This window comes from Branchiostoma lanceolatum, chromosome 5 (genome assembly GCF_035083965.1).
Source record: "Branchiostoma lanceolatum isolate klBraLanc5 chromosome 5, klBraLanc5.hap2, whole genome shotgun sequence".
Taxonomy (NCBI): domain Eukaryota; kingdom Metazoa; phylum Chordata; class Leptocardii; order Amphioxiformes; family Branchiostomatidae; genus Branchiostoma; species Branchiostoma lanceolatum.
Window position 1 is genome coordinate 5251111 of NC_089726.1, and position 27110 is coordinate 5278220.

The window sequence follows — 27110 nt, forward strand, 5'->3', positions numbered from 1 at the left end:
AAGTACATGTATTTGGAATTAGCGGTAAGAGTTGAACCTTTGCTGGATCGAGTGGAAACGTACCCAGTCTGGCGGAGAATAACTAGTTTTTTTTTAAAGGACCCTAACTAGGCTCTTGAGTCCTAAAGAACATACAACTAAAGACCACTGAGTTTAGTCCACCACATGGCCTTTTATTGACTTGCAGTCCCTGACAACGGAATTAGTACTATACCGAATTATGTCAGGGACAACAGAAACAATTCTGGGGAAACACTACACTCTCAGAAGCCTGTACCCAACTAAACCTTCCCACACTGCAGTCCAGACTCAATCAGCTATGCACAAAGTTTGGATGCGGACTTTTAAACTCTACCGCCTACCGGGACTGGATCCCCTTGCCCCGTGGAGAGATCAGCTGACGCCAGACCAGAACATGCAACAACCTGGACACAATCTTGACTAGAACTGTTCGCTTCCACAATAGCAGTATTCCACATATTGTCAGACTGTTAAATTCCTCGCTCTAATAGACTAAAGCGCCACCCGCATGTAAGCTTTCTGCAAAACCTACTCAGTACCCGTACTGCGAACGCTTAAGTGCAATTATAGTTTTTAATCGCTTCAAACTTAAGATTATATCGTAAGTCACACTGTCTTTTTTAATGTGTTTGTATTTCATAATTTTAACGTATGTACCGCATCATAAATGTGCAACAGAGCTGTTGTGATGTCAGTACATCAATTCAGCCATTTATGGTTGCAAGATGTTGGACAAAGATTACTTCAATAAAACCATATTACAATCTATGCTGAACACAAATACCTGAAAACACAAAAATACATGTGGACACAACAGGTAACCCAAAACCCTGTGAACTCATAATTCTCTTTATTGTGTGATTACCAAGCTGCTGAGATACACTTTATCAAAAGAGTACATACAAATGGTTGGTGTCGGCACAAAAAACATTAAAAGCAGAAATTATTACGAAATATTGTCATCTGTGTGCCTTCGGTTGATGACCAGTAGCTAGCTAACCTCATTTTCTGTGTCCGACTAACAGCATTATTAACAATTCCTGGATATCTGGGCCTAGAGGTCTCCTCCCATGGTCAACATTGACCGAAGGAGGCCATATATAGGTCTCCTCTCACCATAGTTTACCTGGTTTTCATTCGTAATATATTTGAAACGTTGAGGTGCTGGGTATAGTTTGTTTCACCTAACTCTTTTAAAAAGTAATGTTTCTGTGATAGAAAAGGGGGACTGTCACATGTCACGTTCACCTGCCAACAAATTGAGTCGGTTACAGCAGAGGTCAACTGCACAAGGCTTAAATGTGACGTCGGAAGAAACATTATTGTGAAAATTTTGAGACCAACAATTGTTGTCAAAATCATGACAGGACATCATGAACAAACTACTGGTGAGATGTTGAGAAAATTTTGAGGCCAACAATTGTTGTCAAAATTCTGACAGGACATCATGAACAAGCTATAAACTATGGGTGAGAGGAGACGATGACTTCTCTAACGTGGCCTCGGATACCCCAGAATACACTTGTGCGCAGGAACCTTTCTTCAACCCTCTCAAAAACCCATAGGAGAACAGGGACCGTCCATATAACATACAGGGGTGGGTCCAGATGGGGGAGGTACTGTAGGAATCTCCAAGCAGATGTTGAGGGGGGGGCCAAATTGATTTTCTAGCTCCCCATTCGTGTAACAATCAAGGGGATATAAAAACAAAACAATTTTGGCTCCCAACATTTCCTTGGAGACTAGAACTATAGGGGGGGCAACAAACTGCCCCACTGTCCATAGCATACCACCCCACCATCTATACATCAGGACTGGACCACTTCACTTTAAAGGGGTGTTTCTTTACAAAACTACCCACTGCATATATAATAGTCCTTGCAATAGAACAATTCAGACTCATAAAATGGTTACATTACTGGAATGTACGCAACCTCGCCAACATTCAAACATGCTAAATTACACTCATATGTGGTGCATGAGTAACCTTCAAGCAGATGTTTGGAGGCGAAATTGATACATTTTCCTAGCTGCTTGATTCATTTGCAAACTGCTACTGTAACATTTGCAGAAAGATGCATAGACCAAGGGCCAAATCTTTTCAGAAACCTGTTTTTGTTTCTTCTTGTGCCACTCTCAACGTCAATGTGAAACTTGACAGGGCTGCTAGTTGTACAAGTATAGATTAGCTGTTAAAAAGCTTGATCAGTGTGTCATTATGCACATGTTCAGAAGGGAAGTTGCAACACAAACGGCAGCTAGCAAAACGTAACGATTTTGCCTCCCAACTTCTGCTTGGAGATTACTGCACATAAGCACAAAGTGTGTTGTAAGAACATATTTGAATGTTAGCCTCAATGACATATGTCTAACATACGATGCATTTTTCTTATGGTCTGAATTAGTCTGTCGGAGACATTTGGTCCAACCCTCACGTAAGAACCCATCATCCCAAATCACTTACACAAATTCAAATTCTTTCTCATCACAACTGTTAGTATTACAACATCTGGCCCAATCTTTTTAACCCGACAACGTGGCCGGCCGTGCTGCCATGCAACAGTTGGAACCAGCTGTCGGTAACATTTTCCTCTACACAACTACATAAGGCTGGCCAGCGCTATGAAACAGTAGGCGAGCAGGGGAGTCTGGGCTAGTCCATGTGTCAAGTCTGAAGAGGGGTGGGCAAAACTTAAAGCAAAACAATGGGGAGGGGCATAACAAATTGAGAGAGCGAATTAAATCCAATATGCAGACATCTATTTTGTAGGAATGATTTTAAAAACAGGTTATACAGTGTACAAGGAAATCATTGAAAAAGGGTTAAAGTTTTGCAGTTCACCCCTTTTCAAACTTGACAGATGGACCAGTTCTCCTGCCCCCCCTCCCCCATACCTGTCTAGAGTACAGTGTTTACCATCCCGTTACAAATAACTCCAATTGGAACCTATCTACAATATACATTACTGTAGCCCTACTGCCCGAAAATACCTGCAACGGTCGCAAATGGCTGAGGGAAAAAACTTGGTGGAACAAATTTGTTTGTGTTTTTTTTTCTCTCTCAGAAAGCCCATTTAACATTCTCCCATCAAAGTACGAATACTTGACAAGAGCGTTTGAATACCCCAAAAAAAGGAAAAATCTGTGTGTTGCCATTCCACCAAAATTTTTCTTCTGCCATTTTGAATTAAACCTTTGCTTCATTTACAGTGTACACTGAGTGGTGCTTAAAGCTGTGATTTGGCCATTTCTGTACAGCAGTAACACGGCTATAACGTCTTCCAGGCAGTTGTAGTTATGGACAGCGGCAAGGCGAATATTTACATTGTACATTTACATGAGTCGGCCGTCGTACATTGTACAGACCGGGCCTGGCCCTACACCCCCAACCAATACAACTCAGTACATTGGGCATAGGACAACATGTCACTCAACTGCGGAACCTCACTTGGAACCAATGGGCACTGTGTATGGGACATTATAAAATTCTCTTAGCCAATCAGAATGCCTAATTCAGGAAAGAAGCAAGCTCATTGGTCAGACATGATCCTATGCCAATGCCACTTAGACGGTAGTCAGTTAAGGTATAGGACTCCTAAATAGCTTCACAATAAACAATGCTTTGGCCAACTTTTAAGTTTACAAAGCCACCATACATACATCATGAGTCATATGAGCAGAAAATTCTTCACCATACAAAAGGGCATTGCTTTTTTTTCCTTGCTTCTACACGAATGAAGCAGAAATATTCAGATACCAAAATGATACAAAGTGTTTCTGACAAACTGATGTAAAGCACCCAAGCACCAATAAGCATGTCGGTTGTCGGCTCAACCCTGCCCCACCAAGTTACAAGTACAGTCAGGGGTCGTTTCCGAAGTTCTTTGGTGGTGACCAAAGTTCTTTGTCTTTCCAGACGAAATTTCTGAAGGGCTATAATGAGTTAACAGTTTTTGGGGACAATTAGTAATTTTGAATTATGAATTAGAAGTAAAACCATTCTGCATAAAAGGAAACGAAACATGTTTACTGTATTAACAGGCATAGGAGTCTAATAATAGAGTGGGGTGGACCAAAATCAAGAGAAGGGGGGATCAGAATTACAGCAAGACATTTCCCCAAATCTTTAGAAAACGATCTCTTTACCACGTTTTGACAAAGAACATACGGAAGCCCCCTATTTCAGTTGTGTGCCCCCCACCCCCACGACTGCACAAGACTGCCTACGTTATACTGGCATGTCCATACATGTGCAATGTGATATCATGGATGAAGGCATCGACCGCGTCCCCCAACCCTATCCCAACAGACAAGCAGGTACGGAGGTAGTAGGAACATCACCTTATACAGAAACCGTCTCGGAGGTACCGAATATGACTTGACAGTTCTTGTTTGCATTTTTGCTTGTACACTCGTGGGGTTTTTCCATCCCACTTTTGACCTTAAAAAACAGACAGCAACAAGACGTCACCAAAATCTTCTTTGCAAGACCTTGTTGACTCAACACTGTTCGATACATGACATACCTTGGGATTGAAACCTCATGTCATTTTAACTGCTACTGATAGAGCTTACGAAGTGGTTTTCGTTGAAACTGTACAACCGAACATGGGTGATGTTGTCTACTACCTCCGTACCCTTAATACATAGACCCCCCCTTACACAACCTCCCTACCCCCCTGGATTTACAGTAGGTGGTCCTCCACCTCCACTTTGTCGAGGTGCATGAGAGATGTTTTGAGGGGGTTGGAGGGCCGCAGGGGGCCGGCAGCATGCAGCGCGTCGGGGAACCTCTGGTGGTACCGGTCTAACCACAGGTACTTCACTGTCACCAGCTTGCCTGGGGTGAGGAAAACACACACAAGTATCAATATCAGGAGTATCTAATGGTACCGGGTTAAAGTGTGGTCACAGTACATCGTACATTGTTTTTTTGTCAAAGAATTTCCAGCATGGCTAGTACAAAACTAAGCCTGGTATCCATACTACTTTATTAGCTCTGGTTTGCTTTTCTGCAAGGTAGTCTGGCCCCATTGATAATAGGGAAACTTTTGCCCAAAACGAAGCTAGAAAAATCAGGTTGTCGACAAGGAACAACGATAACGCTTTTCATATAACAAGACATCAGATCCAATACTTTCCCAAGAATGCCATCTACTCGCTGCCATGAACATATCGTACAATGAATGTGCCCAGGTCCTTTGCCACAAGTATTTGTTTCAAAGTTCACGATTAACCGTATACATATACAGGGGAAGCCATGAGTGCCTGCAGTCAGGAGTATACTCATGTACATGTTTTTTGGAAAACCATGTATTGTATCTGATCCAGTACAATTATTCTATACTGTCTTGTAACATGTTATATCAACAAATACAACACCTTTCAGTCAGTGAAAAGCATTCAAGTTGTTCAAATGACAACCTGAAGACCTATGCATACATGTGGCTCATATCGACACTGTTGGCTATAATACGCTGATGTCAGCTAGTCTAACTTTAATGTCTGCAATATGTCAAAGGTCAGGGAAGGTGTCAATCTTACCGTCGAACCATGATCCATGGAGGGCTCTGAATGCCTTTCCTGCTGCATCATGGGAGTTGCACTTCAAGTACACACAGCCCTGAGGTAAGAAGACAAGAACAATAACTGTTACATCAACTTCAAGATAAAATGCTCTGCAAATCATTGACAGTATGTAGGTAAAGCTCCCGTCACACATAGACCACCACTGCCTCCCAAACTTCCAGAGAACATGGTTAGGAGTTAGTCGTGAGCAAGGTCATTTGGGTTTGGGAGTTGGTCGGTGGAGTTGCCCACTAAATCTTTAAAAATTGTCTGCGTCAGCCAACCACACATTGTGACAAATCAAAGTTGGGAAGCACAAATTCTGCTTGGATGCATGCACAGGAGCAAACAGTCTAAATTCTATAAATGTAGCGTTGATAAAGGTTAGAAATCCACGTAGAACATAACAGAAAATAAATGAGCAACTTGATAACTTCCTCATTCTCAGTCAGTAATGAAATATATATGGCCGCTATCTGAAACATCTGAGATTCCTTTGGGAATTCATCCAGATGCTTGATTTGCTTTATGTTATCTATCATGTGCCAGATGGACATTACAGTGTCGAACAATGTCACAATCCTTACTTCTCTGGAGGACTTGTCCACGGCTATGTGCACGATACCATTGTTATCCCCACACTTCTCTAGGATGGCATCTTGGATATGGACATGCCAGTCTTCACCTGTCTCTCTAAATCAGACACAAAAGATAGAACAAAGAGTATTAAAACAGTGTAATAATTGCACATAGGCAAGATATATTTCATTGATCTATTTGGTTCGGAATCTTGAATCTATTTCATGGAATTATCAGGTCAAAGATTGCACCTTGCAAAAAGTGCCTAGCACCTTACTGAGGGTCACACAACTACCAAAGTCTCTACAAATTAACCTGCAACCTGCTGATTTAGCTTTTTGGCACAAAGTTTGAAAATATTACTTTTTGGCACAAAGTTTGAAAAGATTATGAGGTCAGGGAGCAGGGAGAAGGTTAATCAACATCTGGTCATATCAAATTTTAATCAGATGACCAGATTCTTTACCTTGAAACATAGATGTATGTCAGTCAAATGTTTGGCCAGTGAAAAGTTGGATCTGGACAGTATATCTTCATGTTCTTGCCCTCAAGTATATACTTATAGGACCAGTGACATTTTCTATTTTTTATGTAAAGCCTAGGGCACACCTATTAATCGATATGTATTCTCCTGGTAAAATAAAATAAACAGTCTCCTTTCTTCTTCAGGATTTTCATGAAGCATGTACTTACATGTCAGGATCGAACATGTTCCTGATCTTCAGACAGGGCGTCGGGCTGTACGGACGGGAGTTCACCGACGAGTCCACGTCAAACGCTGGGGGGGGGAAAACAACAATTATACACCCCAGTCTTAAAAAAATGCCAAACACTTAGATTCCAAACCATTGATGATATTCATGGTAACTTCATGGATAGAAAATGGCAAGAAGCAAGTCAAGAATAACGACAACAATATCAAAAACCCACCTTCCCCTTGCCAGGCTTTTACTCTTCCCGTCTGCAACAAAGAGGAGACAACAATTAGTTCTCTATAGAGAATAAAGATATCATATCGATGTAACAGAAGTGATGCAATATAGTACGTAAATGTAACATGGGCATTGACGGTTCCCTCATCCAAACCCTGCCCTAATATGGGCAGTAGGAGTTCTCTTTCTCGTCAACCTTTTTCCTAATATGGGCAAAGGAAAGTCTCTCTCTTCCGAATCCTAACCTAATATGGGAAATGGGGCTTCTCTTCCTGACCAAACTTTTTCCTAATATGGGCAATGGAAAGTCTGTTTCGGAACATAACCTAATATGGGTAGTAGGGTTTCTCTTTCTAGCCAACGTTTTTCCTAATATGGGCAATGGGAAGTCTCTCCTTTTGAACTAATATGGGTATAAAGGGTTCTCTTTCTAGTCAACCTTTTTCCTAATATGGGCATTGACAGTTCCCTCTCATTGCAAACATGCCCTAATATGGATATCAAAATCTTTATTTCTTGTCAAACCTTTCCTAATATGGACAAAGGGAAGGGTGTCTTGTGACTATCATGCCCTAATATGGACAATGGCCCAATGTTTGTGAATTGCAAAGTATACATTGTCAACCAATGGAAAGGCTGTATTGGACATTTCAAATTTCCCAAAAGGAAACCTGATTTTCAACAGTTGTGGACAACTCATAGATATAATTTACATCATTGCATGGGTATGAATTTTTAAGAAGATGTTAAATATCGGGTGCATGTTTATTCAAAACAACAACTTCTCTCAGCTCAGGACACAGTTTACATGGACACAAAAAAATTGCAAATTTGTTGTAGCCATGGCAACGGTCGCCGTGACGAGGACCAATAGGACTACTAACCCTGGGTGCCCCGAGTAGGAACTGTGGCAGACCAGACGCTGCCTCATGTTCAGGATTTGTATGATTCTGAGACTGCAGTAACACAGGAGGGGATTAAAAACACTTCACATGTACAAAATCTCACCGTGCCCCCCTCCCCGCCGTGCCCCCCTCCCCACCGTGCCCCCTCCCACCTCCCCCCCCCCACTTCTCTGAAACAGATACTAAGCATGGAAATGGGTCATCATCAAATTCTTGTGGATCGAATTCTGAAAGGGTAAAAAAATTGGAATGCCTGACCAACCCTTACCTGTCTAAATATTGTTTTACCGTAAAACCATCTGCCATAATCATGTATAGTAAAACCTGTACAAGCGACCACCTCTACATAATGACTACCTGGCCAATGTGTCCACTTTTTGGTGGTCCTTTAGATACTTTTTCCCATTAACACAACTGTCCACATATCTATATCTTATAGGTCCCCTGAGTGGTCTTCTTGGGCAGTTTTAACTGTTAGATTTCTCACTAAACACATAACAGGTACAACGCTCTGGATTGGCTGTCTATATAATGGTACAGTAGACATCATGGCTGTGATTGGCCAATGGTCACCTGATCTCTGACCAATAACAGATGCAGAAAGAGTCTCACCAGCTCATTGATTGGTGGATAGAGTCTGTTGTTAGGCGTGTCCACGTTAATCCATCTCCAGACCGTGAAGGGCTCCCCGGAGATCTGCTGGCTCTCCACGCGGATCCGCGACTCGTTGGCGGAGAGGAACTTGACGGCCCTGTCCCAAACCTGACCAAGCTTCTTCCTGTAGTGAAAGGGTTGAAGGTCAAGAGGTCAGGAGAATCTGTTGGGCGTGTTGGGAACTTAAGTTTAAAGTTCAAGACGAAGGTTTTCAGTGATGGTTTTATTTTCAAGGTGACTTGTCCACCAGGAAACATTTTTTATTATTTTGAAACTGTATTACAGAGCTGTTTCAATTATGGAATTCAAAACAGTGCCAATACCACCTACCACGAAATCAAGTCTCGCAAAAATGAACAAATATACATTAGAAAGAGGGACAGTACACTGACCTCTCCTGGGGAGGGATGAGCATGATTTACAGTTAAAAAGAGGGATGGTACACTGACCTCTCCTGGGGAGGGATGAGCATGATTTACAGTTAAAAAGAGGGATGGTACACTGACCTCTCCTGGGGAGGGATGAGCATGATTTACAGTTAAAAAGAGGGATGGTACACTGACCTCTCCTGGGGAGGGATGAGCATGATTTACAGTTAAAAAGAGGGATGGTACACTGACCTCTCCTGGGGAGGGATGAGCATGTCTCGGACATGAGGGATGGCCAGGTAGGGCTGCAGGTCTGTGTTGTGCCTGCAGGCCTCAGCATGCTTCTTCAGCGCATCTGAAATAAGGTTGATAAATGAATACATGTGTACTAGTAATTCTACCAACTCTGAAGTCTACTTCCTGCAACTGTGACTTTTTACCCTTCATTTCCTGTAACTCTGTGGTGACACATGCCTACGTTCAGCATAGGGAAATTTAGTGAAAACAAAACACATTTTCTATCAATTTTTTGAAAGGTATCATTCACTACCCCTCTCTCCCTTTTTCTTCACACACATAATGCAAAAATACAAATGTACATACCTAGAATGCGCTCGATCATGTTATACATGAGTCTGTTGTCCTCCTCTTGCCTCCTCCATCTGTAGCGCATCAGTTCCACCCCTCCCCACACCATGGCTGCACCTGAATACACCAAGCATAACATTTGCACAAATTATACAGGCCAAAACTGACAGCAACAGTAACAAGAGCACTTAGTACTAGCCATGAGCTATTCACGGGTGTACCATAAGTTGTGTAACTACACAGATTGGCAGGCCTATTGAAGTTCTTGATTTGAAAAACTTTCAGTAACTAATGCTCACTATAGTATTGTTCAATTCTCTTTGGCTGTACTTACATCCGAAAATATCAGGTTGGTAGAACATTGAACATTGGAGCTTTCTTTTACAAAACCAGTAATGTCTAACTTGCTTACGTTTGGATGTTCTATCAGACAATTTCCTCAGAGCTAATGCTAATCAACCACACTTAGGATTCATATTCTCGCCGCAAAAGCACCACCTAATTCAGCCACTTCTAGCGGCAGGAAGCAGTACTCCAGTCAGTTGCTCTGAGGAAGATGTCTGATAGACATCAAAAGGTAAGCAGGTGAGAGATATTACTGGTTGTGTAAAATGAAAACTCCAAAATCCCACTGTACTTACAGGCGAGCACTGCGAGTATCCTGAGGAAAACGATGGAGAAAGCACGTTGGAGGCGGCACAACAGCGGCATGTCGGGCTGCGTGGACTCTAACCAGTCCACCGCGTCGACTTCCGCCGTGTCTTCACCTTTAGATGTCATTAGTCTAAAGAAAAGGCATAGGAACTTCTTACAAAAGTAACAATCGGGAGACAAGTCTTAGTATTCACAATACTGCTTTCAGGTGAATTTTTGTAACATCAATTTATAACAATTGGTTAAGGCTTTTCCTAACATATGTATAAAGTTCAACTCGCACCACTACCCCCTGCTGTAGTCAATGCATGTAGCTGTGCTGTAGTCAATGCACAGCTGTGTGGACCAAGGGTTATAGAACCAAGGGCATAGCCCTGTGCTAAATTTATACTTTGTTGGAAGAACTTTAACTTTTAAGTTTTACTTTTCAACTGAACATAAGACAGGAGTGGTTTTGAAACTTTGTTACTTGATGATGTCAAAAATTGTCACATTAGGATACTTTTCTAGCCTCCAAGGCAGGCTTTCTGGGCCTTTTTTGGGGGCCCATAATACACTTTTGCTGATGATTTCTTTTTGTACTGGGTCGTTTGTGCAGCAAGCCTGTAACCATTTGGCCCGGTTCAGTCCCAAAAAAGGCCCAGGGAGCCTGCTATGAGGCTAATAATTTTCTGGGCTGTATACAATTACAAACAACCGTGGCAGCAAGGAAGTTTTATCCACAAATCTTATGCTTTTGAATATTTCAGACAAATTTGACACAGATACAAGTATACACAACAGGGCTGTCTCCAGGACCCATCCCTCCGTCTTGGGATGGAAATTTTCTCGTTGGGATGGAAAAAAATTTCACCCTGTCCGTCAAAATAATCTGAACTTCAAGACTTAAGAATTGAAGCTAGAGACAGCCCTAATACACACATATAGAAGAAAGGTAAGAAGACTATAGTCTTACCTGACGCCCCAGTGTGGGTTCTCAGTGATGAGTCTCAGGGCCAGCGAAAACACAGGCTTGGTACAGCCCTGGGGAGTCACACAATACATTTGAGGTAGGTAAGTCATGACCATATCATTGAAATGAGGTACTGTAAATCTTCAAATGTTTGCGGCGGTTTTATTTTTGCGTTGTTTTGCGATGATCGCTCCAACAGGAAATCATGACGAACAGGCACTACAGAGTTGTTCCAAATAAAAACTTTAAACACCATGAAAAATTCCTTGAAAAACCTTGAAAGATTTCTAAATCCCTCATGTATTTCAAAATAAAGAGAAGTACAGGTATAACTAGGCCTTTGATATAAACGGAAATACAAGAAAAATATAAAATTTTCTATTTAATAATATGTTATTTTTACTATAACAAATGTGATATTACAATTTATCTCTAGTTACAACTATGAGGAAAAGTAGACTTACATATTTGGAAAGGAACTGCACAGCATCACTTCTGGACATGTTACGGCTCAAACCAAAATCCTGGTCCCCACACAAGTATTCACCTGGAAAAGGTGGGAGGGGGGCATTAGACATGAATAACACACTAGACTATATTGTGTCCTACTCCTACACACACAAAGTGTTCACCTGGAAAGGTGGGAGGGGGCATTAGACTGTACTGGTACCCACACAAACTGACAAAGTGTTCACCTGGAAAAGGTGGGAGGGGGCATTAGGCATGTATAACACACGAGACTGTACTGGTACCCACACAAACTGACAAAGTGTTCACCTGGAAAAGGTGGGAGGGGGGCATTAGGCACTCTGGAAACTCACCCTCTCTCAATAATGTCACATCTTTTTAATCAATGAATCCAACAAAAGTCGTCTCTTTTTGCAATGAGTCAGCTTTGACCACATTTTGTTTCTCAAGATCCAACTTCAAACAAACTTATAAATAAATGTATTTTCATGAATGAAGAAACCTTGTCCACAATACAAAATTACATAATGCATTCTAATGCACGACAAAACAAAAGAGCTCGGATCAATTTCTATTACATCCAAATCTCCTCTATCTCTGAGACGGAAACTAACAGTACAATTTTCCTGCCAAGCAATCAATTACCTGTATGGTACCTCGGGTCGTTGCTAGGCAACCAACATGACAGACAATTACCACCGTCTAGACGGGTATTACGGTTTGTGAGATTACAGCGCGGGGCTGAGGATGATAACATTGCCAGGCGGTCCTTTAATACACAATTTAATCCGCAGGAATGGCTTTGCTGGGGACGTAATGGTGGTTTAAATGATGAGATAGACGACTTGAGCTTCATCCCGCCTCCCATCTTCAAGACATCAGACGGGAATAAGATGGAAGAAAGCCTTTCTGAGGGTTACTGGAATGGCCAGTATTAACGGCTAAGATTGGAATGCTGACAGTTAGATCTGTCACTAGAAATCAGTGGCTCCTATAGCTACATTTTGAGACTGGCCAAGAAAAAAAAAGGACCTTAAAAGGCTGCAGTTTTTTGGTCATTCTCTAGGAGGCTCTTCAGCAACAAACAGGATGTCAAACTTTGAAATACATGAAAGATTCACCCTGACCAATCACTAAGTGTTATCAGTATTTCAAACAATCAGGAAAATACATGAAAGATTCATCCTGACTAGTCACTAAGTGGTATCAGTATTGCAACCAATCAGGAAAATACATGAAAGATTCATCCTGACCAATCACTAAGTGTTATCAGTATTGCAACCAATCAGGTAAATACATGAAAGATTCATCCTGACCAATCACTAAGTGTTATCAGTTTTTCAACCAATCAGGTAAATACATGAAAGATTCATCCTGGCCAATCACTAAGTGTTATCTGCATTTTTAACCAATCAGGTGAGCTGGTTGTGATGAGGTTACCTACCTGCCAGCACAGACAGCTTGTGATGGAGGTGGTGTACCATCTCTAAGGCTTTTGCTACCTCGTTCTTATTCTCGGAACAGCCCTGCAACAAACAAGACAACAATAAAACTTCTATAGAACTTAAGCACTAAATCATAAACATCAATTGTGATAGTATCAATAGCACAGAGATAATCCTATTGTAGTCAAACGTTTATTGAACCTTTTAACAGAGTTTTCCTTTTCCAAGTATGCTATGTGATTTCAGTCGCCAGTAAGTACCATTGTGGCTTTAGAATTAGATGTGGTTCTTTATCCATTGTACATGTAATACATAGAATTTAAGTTGTCAACCAACAACTGCGGAAGACAGAAAAGAATGTGAGATGCTTCAGTTTTTGGGCCTCAGCGGGGCATTCTGGTTGTATGGAGGTCACCCTAGTGTGGCATCATGAATGACCAAGCTGATTGACTTATAAAGTTATATGCTTAACCAGTACCCTAGTTAACACAAAAATTTTATTCTGTTACCGTAATACTGTAAATGCAGAAATGTTCGCCGTGGTTTCATGTCAGTGGTTTTTGCGGCAACCGTTTCCCCGCGAACTTAAAACCACCACGAACATTTTTGTCGAAATACTGTAGCAGTATGTAACTATAGCGCTGCCACAAACTTAAAACCACCGCGAGCACCCCATTTTCACCTTTAGCGCAAAATAAAAACCAAGCATTTACTGTACCACATTGGCTTTCCTGTATATCGATAGTGTATATCATAACACATTGCTCCTCGACTGAAAGAAACACTGTGAAAGCTCAGGTTAGTCCTGTAGCCAACATACATGTAACCCCTCATCAATTCTAAACACTGTCTATTTAGGACCCTCCTCACACCCTGTACCTGTGGGTGTCTCCAGACACCGGCAGCCTGCCAGATCTATTCGTCACCAGGGATCCACTCCTGACAGGGATTGGCAACTATTTCTCCCACTAATAGGCCGCCTGTCCAATTTGGTGTCTCTACAAGCCAGCTGATGGCTCGGAGGAGTTGATCAAGACCTCCACCGGCTCAGTCAAGTGATAGAAGCGGGCGGCCTAATTATTTCTTACTTGACTTCTTTTGGGTGGGACGTTCGGTGGAAAGGGCTGAGATTTGGGGCCCTGAAGGAGGGATTTTCAGGGGAGCGTTATCATGATTATGTCTGCTCTGGGCCTTCCATTATTTTGCCTCTTGAACTTTGCTCCTGTTAAAACAGGACGACCCAAATGTCTTTTTTACGCTGCATAGTCTTTTAACGATTCTTAAAAGTCTTTTTTTTTCTTCATTTTTCAAATTATTGCATTGTTCACACTGTTGATTAGACTTCATTAGATTCTATAAGTTTTCGATTCACGTCGGACATCGAGAACAATTTTGGCATCCAGGCTTGATCGTGAATTTGCTCTGTAACTATACAGGCTGAGGCATGTCTGGGTGCACACATTCTTGCGGTTAACGGCCCAGCTGTCATGTTTAATCCCCTAGCTTTTTATGTGGTTTAACGGCTGCGAGTAATCCCCACCCCTCAGTGTAGTGTAATGTGCGGTTTTTAACAGCATACAGTAAAAACCGCAGGCATCCCCACAACATACATTTGCAGGGACATGCTTCACCAGTGTTTTAGGGGGCGTCAAATTCTAGCTACGACTTACATGTACATGTAGGCCACACCAGTTTAATTCTCCAGTCCTCGGGTACAAAAAAATGCCTAATTGTGAAAATCAACATGAAAACAGACACTGAAGAGAAACTTTGTACCTTGTTAGTAATGTTACACAAAGTATCAATCGGGGAGCGATTGTAACCAAGTTCAATACTTCCCTCCCTGCCCTATGGTTGCATCTTGACTGCATGATGAATTTTTGCTAAGAAATTTGAGTGAACCAAGAATATAAATTGGCAGGGCCTTAGGCGACACCTATTCCAATTTAGCCCTGTAAAAAAGGGAAGTAGAAGATCAACATAAAAACAGAATATGACAGCAGAGTCTGAACCTAGGATCACAAAGTTTTAGGGAGTGAATGTATGGGACTGGCCTGATAAGTGATATACATTGTAGAACATCAAAAGGCCTAAAAAGACAATCATCAAAAACCAACAGAGAGCATAATCTTTACAAATTGCAATTGGACAATCAAGGTTGATTGTGTCAAACAAAATTCAGCCGTCTAACGCCGGAAAAGGTTGCCTTAGATTCTTGTTATCATGGTCTTGCTAAACGGTGACCCAACAACAAAATATACTACCAATGTGACTAACGTCTCTAAAGGAACTGTAGGTGAAAACCAGTGCAAGCACAGATGGTATCTATAAATCCAAGTTTGTGTGATCTGAATACAACAGGAATGAACCGGTCTGACAGCTCCATGTTAATCAGCGTTCCAGCCTGATTCCTCAACTATACAGTAAAATGTACAGGGCGTACAGGGCATTCATCGTGGAGAGGGGGGAATCAATGTAGCAAGTGTCAAAGGCGCAAGAAATCTAGGGAGGTCCATATGTAAGCTACGCCGAAAAAATGTCACCCCCTGAAACTCTATTGCTTGAATTTTTTTAGGAAAAAGTTCAACTCAAATATATTATGAAAATTCAGACTATATTTCTTTAAATGGAAGTAGTGCAAGTTGTTTGGATGTTTTGAGACAATGTCAGTTTACTTTTTGACCAAAATAATGGACCTCCCCTTCAACAGTTAACACAAAGAATGTTTTCAGCTTTTTGAGGCAATGAAGGCACTATGACAAAAATATATAGTCGCAGTTCAAGACTTCTATTGCAAAAAAAGTTTTCTCGTAATATTGAGGTAACATTGACGTATGCCAAAGTATACGTTTGTATTGGATGCCCCCAGACATACATACATGTACAAGGTGTCTACTGCCAAAAAAAGGGTCTAAAGACTATTACTGTAGATCTTTAAATGTTTGCATTGGTCATCTTTTTCCCATTGTCTCTGCATCTCAAAATTATGACACCAAAATATGTATCTCCATTGCATTTCTAGTAGCACTTCCTAACTGTTTCAACTGCAAAGTATTCCTTCCCCTTTTACTGCAAAATTAAGTCCTCTCAAAAACAAACGACTTTACGGTAGTCCCAGGACACTGCCCCATTCCACACTTGACCGCCGTGCCCACATCAGACAACTCGTTAGTGACTTAATGAGCAGAACCTAACGAGCAGGGACCCCTCTCCTACTTCCTTCCTTCCTGCCAAAAAAGGTGACCCACCCAAGCGATGACAGAGCCTAGAAATATGGCTAAAACAAGCCAACGCCCACTCAAAGTAAACAAAGCCACGCCCACTTCCAGACTTTCAAGAAAATGTTCAATGTGCATATATCTCAGTTTCAGGAAGACAAACTCACACCCACCTCTATTTCCAGGAAAAAAACATCTGTTTCCAATATTAGTTATCAACATGTCTACTGTACAGTGTAAATGTCTGCTGTAAAACGTGATAAGATTTTCTTAATAGGAAACTTCGTGAGGACATACTTGTGCAAAGGCAACAAAGTTTCCTCTGAATAATTACTCTACATTGATACAAGTTTGCAGGGACTTCATAAGGTGTTTCAAGTTATCTTGGTCACAAAGAAAATCTCTTAGTATATCATAAGTAGTATTTTATTTCATTTTCATAATTCAAACATTTCTCCATTACACAAAGGTCAACCTAGACCACCGGGTGACCCCTTCAAAGATTACAATTATTTAAAAAAACGTCAAACCTGTCTATACTGGCCACTCAATTGGAGTTGAAGAAAATGGTCAAAGTGGACAGGTGGCAATTGTAGACAGTTTTTGATGCTTGTTTCAATGGGGGAAAATAATTCATAAAACTTTTAAAGGGACCACCAAAAAGTGGCCACGTGATCCTTAAGCAAAGGTGGTTACAAGTACAGTACATGTTTGACTGTACATTGCTTAATTTTCTGGTTGTCCCATCCAATACCACTGAAAACATAACGTCCTTCCGTAGTGACCAACAGCATGCTGACACACCCTACTCCACTACTGATGACACGTAGTGAAAATATGAGGAAGAATCCCACATCCAGCTCTGACTTGTAAGTTGTGTAACCACACATTTTCTATTCCTTACTCATTCTCTGAGTCAACGTCTCTACAAAACTCTGGAAAATTTTGTGCAATGGAATTGTAATATCTAAATTCACAAGAACAAATTATCACAACTTTTACAGACTTATATCTTTTTGCACCAGATTTTCTTTATCTCTAGTTGAAGCTGGGTTTTTTATCAGTAAACAGTTAAGAAACATAATTTTCAAAAGTTACCTGTACATTTATTTTTTTCTTTGTTGTTATTTTCACTATTGTGCAAATCCATATAGCTACAGCTGTATTACATACAAACTGCAAGTGTACATCCCTCTAAACTATATATACAACAATCATATACAACCTTGCACAGTATATCAGTACATGTATGTATACAAACATGTACATGTATGTGTACAATACAAAACATACATGTGTGTTCTGTTTTCTTTCAGGACAACCTCAGACCTTTTTAATTAGCTTTTTCATTAGCCAGTAGTGCAGTGATGCTCTATGTACTCAACCAAGCACACTGGGTCACCCCTACCCTTCTTGATAAGTGTGTTGGGTTCTTTCACATGCAGAGGTTTGGCGCACGAAGTTCCCTCACACACAGGGTTGCCAGCTTCACGTTTTGTACATGACCCCATCCAGAATGACTGGGATAAAAGCCCCGCCCACTGACTTTTTATTCGTATGGCCGAACATCAGGATTGTATCACAGCTTGCCTTCCGACACACATACAAACAATGTACACAACACACTTAACATTAATATAACAGGTGAGAGCCTACCTCAGTTGTAACGTCAGGTCCACATAGTAGGAAATTATCTGGAAAACAAGCACAAAGACTGAGAGTTAGTAACGACATGATTGGCATACATACAAGCATCAAACTCAAATTATGGATTTTTAAATTCACTGTTATATGATTATAAATGATAAAGATATATCATTATTCTGTACTATATTCTACTGTCATACTTAGAAGAATGTACATGTACATCAAAAATTAAAAATCCACTGTTTGAAAAGTTAACAAGCTTAAGACCGGCATGGCAGCTTTGGGGCTGGGGTCCAGTTTTATTTCAAGCAATGATCCAAGAACCAAGAAATTGTATTAGTATGGCCTTAGTAGAGATTGCTTTTGTACAGGTATATCAAACGGTCTTGAAAACCAGGGCTTGATATAGTTTTGATTGTAGCTAGATAAGACAAAAAGCAAATTGTTAACATTTCTTCTGGAATCTTCAAATTTTTTTCTAAAACTGGTAGTATGTTGCAGGGGAGGAATTCAAGGCTTGACACAAAATATATTCCTCCAACCAAACACTTACACAAAACAAGAGTTGGACAGAATTGTTCTGCCAACACAGTGTCTGACGTTGGCACTTTTGGGGCTGACGCACCCACGAAATCAGCCATGGTGTTCATTGCAGAAAGGCATGATCATAACAAATGAGATGGTATTTTGAAAGGAAATAAACAAGCTTTCCAATGAAAAATAATCACATAATCATTAAAAACAATTACGGCACTTTTTTCCATGATTTGTACGATCACAGCAAAAGGGGCATCATTGTCAAAGGTATTAAACAAGCTTTCCAATGACATATGATACAATGTGATTGATAAAGTAAAAACAAAGATATGACTGATCAAATTCAAGTTTCAAAACATTTTCTGTTGAGTGTATTTTGGGAAAGGAGTTTAAGTTTTGGAAGATCCCTTTGAGCCACACCGTTAAAAAAATCTGGAATGGGAGTGGGTGAGTTGGGCCAACTGTGAGCATAGTTTAACTGGAAGGAAGACAAGAATTTCTGAAAGAGTGCACCTTCTAAGGACACTGGTTCACTATTACCAAGTGTGTATTGCATGCACATTCTGCAGAGTAAGTGTTGCCTCAAGAGCCCCATCCACAGCCTCTACCCTACGTGTCTCCCAAAAACCCCCATCCACGTCCTATCCCCTAACTCCTGGCCCTGACATTCCTAACTGCTGACTTCATCTCCCTTCAAAAGGGTGCGTCTCTCTCCAGGCTAGCAGGATAATGGCTTTTCTTGCCAGTTTGTGTCTCTGCCAAATCGGCTGGGTCCCAGTCCCGGCGCTAAACCCCTCTATAGTCCCGGCACGTCTCAATGACAAAGGGAAGACTTGACAATAACCAGTGTTCTCACAACCCGTCATTAGAGGTAGCCTATAGCCTGTGGGCCCAAAGTCTTCTACATGTCTTCAATAGTTATATCTGGCAAGGTAAAGGTAGTCCCATTGCCTTTTTGAGGCTATAGGCTAGGGGGAGTGGTATGTTATATCCACTGTGTCTAGGGCACAGTATTGGAGCCCAACCCTCTCAAGTTTCCTTCCACCACCTTTTACCTCCCCAACCGAAGTCAGGTACCCCATTGTACACCTGAGTGGAGTGAGAACAGTTGTGTAAGATGCCTTTCCCAAGGACACAATGTCAAGCCAGGAATCAAACCCCCGACCTCTTGATCCTGTGTCCCCTAGCCTAGCTCGACCATTTGATGCCACTATATTATACCTTTCATAAACTACCTGAAATGCAGCTGTGATAGTGGAAGGGTATTTTGACTCCAAATGCTCCATTTTTGTGTTTTTTTGTGTAATTCAATCCTAATACAGTCATACTGTAATTCACTTTATCTTCACAGTAGCAAAATTTCACGATGTAAGGCAAATGGAGATTTTCACTGAACTTTAACTTCACGGTGGCGGCAAGTGATTTACAGAATGGATGTGTGAACGAATCATAAATAATGATAATAGTTTTTTTCACAGTGATGATAAGTTCACGGTACAGAGGTGACCATGACAACAGTGAACATAAAGTTACAGTGAATGAAACAAGAATTACAGTATTCTTTTAGGTAATGACGAATTGCAAACTTTGTAGATGAGTTTTTTTGATGTGATGATTTTACATAACTAGCACAAAGATTTAATCAATCATATTTACTAATCATGATTACTTCCAACTACCTCAAGTGCAAAAGTTGTGAAAAAGCGGGTTCAAAATTTAAACTGTGCATGTGCAGTGAGATGCATTGTGGGTCTTAGGGTCAAAGGTGAAGGTGCCTGACTTGTAAACAGTTACCTGTAAACAATTCTTGTCTAGACATGTTTTTTTCATGTTTACCTTTACGAAAGGGAAACATCATGTTGTTACCCTGTTTCTTCTACTTCTACAAACAACTAAGGTCAATGACCTGGACCAGGCGGCTGTCACCATGGTTACTGGAAGAGTAGCAGACACCCTGTAGTGTTTGACTACATGATGTAGCAAGTGGCAGGACAGTGCTGGATGGGCTGGTCACCATATATGAATGTGTTTGAGTAAGAATAAACAGAGCCGTAGTTTGTCAGGCTAGACCATGTGAGGGTAAACATTATGTATTTGCTTGAAAAAATCAAATGTCACCTTTCTAGTTTATTTGTGTCTTTGGGGCCTTCACCTTTGACATATTACCCACGATGCATTACAGTACATGTGCAGTTGAAACTGTGAACTAGCTTATTAGTACCAGGGGTATTTCTAAGAAAGAATTGCATGGGGGGGGGGGGGGGGGGAATTGAAAGGGAAAAGAGCGACCAGGCGTGGGGATGGTGTTGAAGGGGGGGGGGAGTTTTAGAGAATTTTAAGTTAAAATGGGGCATTTCTAAGGCTTTCTGAGGGGCTAAATTACTGTCAGACAGGTCACAGTTGAAGACTGTGGCCACATGTGACTTAGCAGCAATCATGCTTGTCTGAGGATCTGCTCCCCTGGGTACTAGGGGGTGCATGGTCAGGGCACGGGCGCAGCGCCCCTGTTCAGATTAAGCCCTTAAACTGTACACTTGCCTACCTGTAGTGGTCTTGGGCGTGACCAGGTCCCAGCGAACGTTCAGGTACATCAGCGCCAGGACCAGGAAGAACAGGGCCATCAGCACCAGCAGCACTCTGGACACGTACTGGCCCCAGTACACACCACCGGAAACACTGCGGAAATGGTTAGGTTCATCAAACAGTGGAAAAAGGACATTTCTGAAACATGCAGCAGGAATATAGCCTGGATGCCAGACCCCCAAACTTTAACATATCTATCATACATATCTATCATAGAGTTTGGGGGTCTGACATCCAGGCTAGCAGGAATACAGTATGATAAAGAAAGAAAAAGATTTGATGAAACATACTGTCCAGTCTGGGAGTTCACTTACTGTACCCAGCTGAACAGTAAGTACTACCTGTCGTAACTGTCTACAGATGATCATAAAAAGTACTAGTGCTGTCCAGCCTGGGAGTTACTATCCACACCTGAACAGCACTAGTATGATCCAACTTGGGAGTTACTATCCACACTTGAACAGCACTCTTGGGAGTTACTATCCACACTTGAACAGTATAAAAGAAGATTTTTGAAACATGCAGCAAGAATACAGTACTAATACTATGATATAGATTTCCAAAGAGTTGTTGACACATACTGTCCAGTCTGGGAGTTAAACCTATTGTCCCCTCGGAGGCTCCTGAAAACTGCACCAAAAATTCTTTCTGTCCATCTAACTTTTTGGTTGGGTGCACAAGTGCACCTATTCCCGAAAAATCTATTTTGAACACTATCCAACTGTCCAGTGTCCAGACCTGTACAGCAGTCCAACCTGTACCAGCCCTACCTGAACAGTGCTATCCCACATGTCAGCACACGCCCACACACCTGTAACCCCCTGTTCCAACTTGACCTACATTTACTTGTCAGACCTGTCTATGTTGACATAGCGGGAGACTTAGTCAAAACAACAGCTTAAATTAAACTAGCAGCTGATTCCAGCTGCAGCCAGTCTAGAGTTACGAGCAGGTTGCATACATACCACTGATACCAGTCTACAATAATGGTACCTTTGGCTTTACATACCTAACTCTACAAATTTATACAGGTGCTAAGAAACATGCCTTTCGAATTGGCTCCACCTTTGAAAATATAAGTACATACTCGGGGTTCACCATACCAAGTTTCAATTGCTTTTCCCACAATTTGATTGAACAATTCTAGCTATATTTTGCACCAATTGCCTAGACTTAAAGTCATAGGCCCGTCAAAATTCAAGTGCACAGCTCCGATTTCGGATGCACAAAAGTTCAGACACACGGCGTGTTTCGAGCCCTGGTGACCCAGTTGACAGGAAAACCTCTGGTAACCCTGTTTATGTCCCAGATAACAGCGCTGACTTTAGGACCTGTGCAGTATTTTGGGCTGTCTGTGAATAAGTTCAGCTGTTCGTGTTAGGAGAGTCCCACGTCCTGACCCACTGTTCAGAACCTGGTGGACAGAAGGGTCACTGTTTGTCTCATCTCCAAGCAGATCTTGGGAGGAAAATTGTAATGTTTTCTGGTAGAGAAAATTCTAACATTTTTTGAGAGGGAAATCGTGTCGTTTTTTGGGGACCTAGAATCTTACCATTCCCTGGGATGGACAATCGTGATGATTTCTCCATGGGAAAATGGCAACATTTTCTGAGGTAGAATATCATAATTTTTGGGGAGAATTGAAACAATTTCTGGGAGGGAAAATCATAACATTTCTTCGGAGGAACAATCATAACATTTCCTGAGAGGGAAAATTTGTCTAACAATTTGTCTGAAGGAAATTTGTAATGTTTCTAAGGGATGAAATGATAATTTTTTGGGGGGAGGGGTGAGAATTGTAGCATTTTCGGAGAGGGAAAATTGTAATGATTTCTGGGAGGAAAAATTGTTTTGTTTTCCTGGGAGGGAAATTGTACTTTTTCCAGGAGGGAAAATTGCAACATTTTCTGGGAAGAAAAATTGGGACATTGTCTGAGTCGAAATGGTACAACTCACAATGGTTGACAGTCTACAAAACTTTGGGAACAGATTTGACGATTTGCTCTCTTGGATAATGGTATTAGTTTCGCACAAAAACTGAAACTCCACAAAAACGTCCTGATTTTCCCAGCGAGCGTCTGCTTGGAGATGACTGCTTGTGCACCTCCAGACAGGCAAATATGCCAGGTGTTGATTCTAAGGTACATTGTCAATAAACACAGCGATAACAATCGGTGGGAACAAACATGTCTCAAAACACACCAATCAGGGCTACCTGTTCCTGTGCTTAGTTAGAACTAGTACTTGCACGAGGCTCAAAGTTAAAATACAACCCAGGGATCTCCTTAAAGAATTTGGAACAGTGGCACTTTGATTTTCAAAGTTTGGGCGTTTCTTCCAAATCCAGTATCTCCCCAGTAATTTCACTCAAAACTGGAGATTTCGTTACTTGTTGTAGACAAGATGTAAAGCTGATGTTGCAAGAAATTACTTCCATCTGTGTCTGGAAAAGGCAAAATACAACAGACCTCCTCCCTCATGACATGCATCCCTACAATCTGCATATGTAGATAGAAATATACTGCTACGGTAACCCAAAATTGCTTCACATCATCGGGACCTCAGTAACTACCGACAGGCCAAACTTCAAACAAATCCATTGAAAAGAATCAATCAGTTACAGCCGCAAACACACAAACCAACCCAAAAACAATACTCCTGTCGGAGGTCACTGACCTCCATCGCGTAGTTGTTATAGCGCTGTAGGTGTCTTTGAAATCTACCTGTATCTACCTGCACCAGTCCATGCATTTACAGTTTTTTACACACATGACCATAAATTCACTTAATTTCACAACTTATCGGGAAGGATGCACTTGCAGTGTTTCAAGTTTGTTTTGGGAACACAGACAGCCAGTATTTACTGACATGATAATTTGGTAGTGGAGAGATCACTATGAACGTGGCAAAATAAAACCAACGCAAACATTTCCAGATCTACATTTTGGGCACAGCACTTGGTATGGAATCTATGAATAAAGGTAACTTTAAAAAAAAAACTCCTATTCTAAAAGACTTTCCAAAGGTTTGTCAAGTAGACCTGACTAAACTAGATTCAAACAGTACTTTGTTAAGTCACCTTTAGTGCTGTAAATCTTGAAATGTCTTTGAATTGAAAAAACAGTCTAATGACAAGTTTCTAGTGGTACGAAGTAATCTTCAAAGTTGAAAATGTTTAATTTTTCTACATAACAATCGAGATACGCTTTAGATAACAGCAATAAGCCAGTTCAAATATCAAACAGCGCTGCACAGCGATATGCATTGTGGGCGATATGACAAATTAAAGGCCCTGAAACATAAACAAAGCACGTCTGGACATGTAACGAACATGGTCTAGACAGGAACAGTTACAAGTTATGGGACTTCACCTGAGTCTGATACATTACCCACAATGCACCTCGCTGTGCAGTGTAGTTTTGACTGTGAACCAGCTTACTGAACACTTAGTCTTATAAAACTGTGTAGAATTAGAAACAGCTAGAAAGGAACAGATTTTTTCTTAAATTTCAGAGCTTGAAATATTTTCTATTTCATTCATGGCTTTATTTCATTCATGGCGCAAAGTCTGCAATCTTTCAGCTAGCCAAATGACGACTTGTTTACATTTCTTTGGCAGTCCCATGTACTTGCTGCAAAATGCTGGTGGTTACTGTAAATGCAGGGATTTCAACTTTCATTTCGTGGTAGGGATAAAATAATGGAGGCTTCGCGGTGGTTTTTAGTTTGCAGTTGAAACAAGAGGGTAGGTGGGCAGAAGACAGAACAAGGATTTTTCCAGTGATTTTACGCTTGCAGTGAAAAGGTCTATAACTGCAAACAATGAATAAACCATCACAAAAATTTTAACATTTACAGTAACTGTAACATTTGGAGCCCTGATTGGTTATGACTTCAAATCATTTGGGGAGCATAAAGTAATGAAAAAAGTAACTACATGTACATTGAGAGGTCATTAGCAGCCTTCTGTGAAAATCAAGTTGGGTAATGACGTAATTAACTACTTCATAATCATATGACTAATACTGAAAATCTTTGCCGTGGCTTAATCCTGGGTTTTCACAGTGCCTCTCTACCATATGATTTTGAGATACAGGGTTGCTTTGAACACAAAAGTTGATGACAACGAAAACGTCCTTTCCACCCCTAACACAAAATCAAATGCGAAAATAAATGGATTTACAGTACTTGATCCTTTTTTTTTAACTTCAGGAAAAATTTCTTACCGACAACTACCTCCAGAAATATCTGATGGTTAAGTTTTTTTTTCCTTAGTGTCTACTCTAGGGCTCAACGTTAGTTCCTGTCCCAAATAACGGGACAACAGCCATCGAAAACAAACTCCTTGGAAGAGGGCCATGAGTTCAATGACCTTTCAAGGTTCCTTTTTGGCTGGGGTTTGGTGACGTAATGCAGTGAGGGCTGGCACCAACCAGTGCAGCTGTCCCAGCCAATAATCTGCCACCTTGTATATTTGTCTCATAAAAACAAGAAAAAACAACCATAGCGTGCGAAACAACGCGTGGTAAAGTTATTTACCTGTTAAGGTCCTCAGCTGTCTGGAACTCTTTCTGGAGAATGTCTTCTTCGCTGTTGTAGTTCTTGGAGGCCGGTGGTGTTCCTCCGTTCGGCTGTTGGGGGGTGGGGGAAGAGGAGGGGGGTCGCCGATGGGTAGGGAGAGGGGGTCTGGAAAGGGGGGACGACACCCAGACAGTCATTTTACTCTGTTTCCTATTGCTGTGGATGTGGTTTGCATGGTGGTTGGCGATGGGTTTGAGTCTGGAGTTGGTGTCGGGCGTGGATGGTTTAGTTGGTGTGCTTGTTCGCGGAGTGGAGTTTTTGCCGGACCCCCACGTGTTGAGGCTGAAACTCGGCGGCGTCGCGTCGCCTCCCGTCTTGTTGAATGTACGGTTCATATCAAAACTGCCCTGTCCGTTCACGCTACTCCCTTCGTCCCCTACCGCGTAGCTGCTCGCCTGGCCGTCTGGCATATCCCCGTCTGTGTCTGAATACTCCTCGTCGTCTGGCGTGGGTTTGTGATCGTGGACAGGCGGGGTGGCGCCTCGTCGGCGAGCCCCAACAACACTCCCCAAAACACCGCTCTTCCGGCTACTCCGGGAGTCTACACTCACCCGAGCCTTCGCGGAAGCTCCTCTAGAGTCTGCCACATGTTCGTGAGAATTCTCTGACCTGTTCACGGTCCGGGAAGGTCGAGACTTCGGTGTCCGCCTGTGTCGGAATTTCTGGCCGTTCCTCTCCGCGGCTTCCCCCTCGCTCTCGTCCGAGCTGAACCCGATGAGTTTACGCGAAGGTTTCACGCCGGAGGCCGCCGTCGACGATTTCCTTCGCTGCGACCGAAGCTGTGTGAGCTTCGTTTCGTACAGACGCCGTGTGGTGGCGGTAACGGGGCCAACATTTTGGCCTAAAGCTTTCAACTCCGCTCGCAGCTCTTCATCCGTTAGCTGCGCCGCCATCTTGAAATTCTCCCGCCAAGTCCCGGATGTAGGAAGTAGGTCAGCTGAAGTCACGCGAGAATACACGAGAGTCTGTCTGAGGTTTCCTTCAGAATTTTACTAGTATGTCCTTCAAAATTTTACAGTCTCCATCTATGAAATACAATCTCATTGTTCTTACCAAAAAGTATATAAAAAAATTTGAGAAATGACGAGAATATCGTGCAAGAGACGTCAGCAAAATAGCTTCCCCAGTTGGCTATTCCTTTTTTTCAACCGCATGATGTAGAAAGCCGGTTGCTTGGGATTCACTAGCACAGCACCCTTGTATAAAACGCAACGAAACATGCATGCGAGGTTTTAACATCTGCATCATATGGACGGGGCCTTAGTGTATCAGTAAACTAGTACGAATTCCGTAAAATTCGTATATTTCTTAGTAGTGGATTGTATGACTTCCGTAAAATTCATGTATTCCGTAAATCATAATACTTAGGCACCTCTGGACTACGAGCAAAACAAGTTTGGTAACGTTTAA

The 27110-nt window shown here is 41.7% G+C and overlaps 1 protein-coding gene across 2 annotated transcripts; it reads right to left on the reverse strand.

The window, feature by feature from the left end:
• Positions 1-854: 854 nt before the first annotated feature.
• Positions 855-26629, reverse strand: LOC136434561 (inner nuclear membrane protein Man1-like). 2 transcript variants are annotated; one of them, XM_066427430.1, is made up of 16 exons: positions 25659-26628; positions 21079-21212; positions 18009-18046; positions 13134-13215; positions 11686-11768; positions 11225-11292; positions 10257-10399; positions 9631-9732; positions 9280-9382; positions 8618-8783; positions 7985-8056; positions 7099-7129; positions 6862-6946; positions 6177-6282; positions 5566-5644; positions 855-4861 (listed from the first exon to the last, which is right to left on the reverse strand). In XM_066427430.1, the coding sequence occupies exons 1-16, from the start codon at positions 26591-26593 to the stop codon at positions 4707-4709; spliced, it is 2382 nt and encodes a 793-aa protein (XP_066283527.1). In that variant the 5' UTR covers positions 26594-26628; the 3' UTR covers positions 855-4706. The 2 variants fall into 2 exon arrangements, with proteins under 2 accessions (XP_066283527.1, XP_066283528.1); XM_066427431.1 differs by lacking the exon at positions 7985-8056 and having other exon boundaries at positions 25659-26629.
• Between the last annotated feature and the right edge of the window lie 481 nt (positions 26630-27110).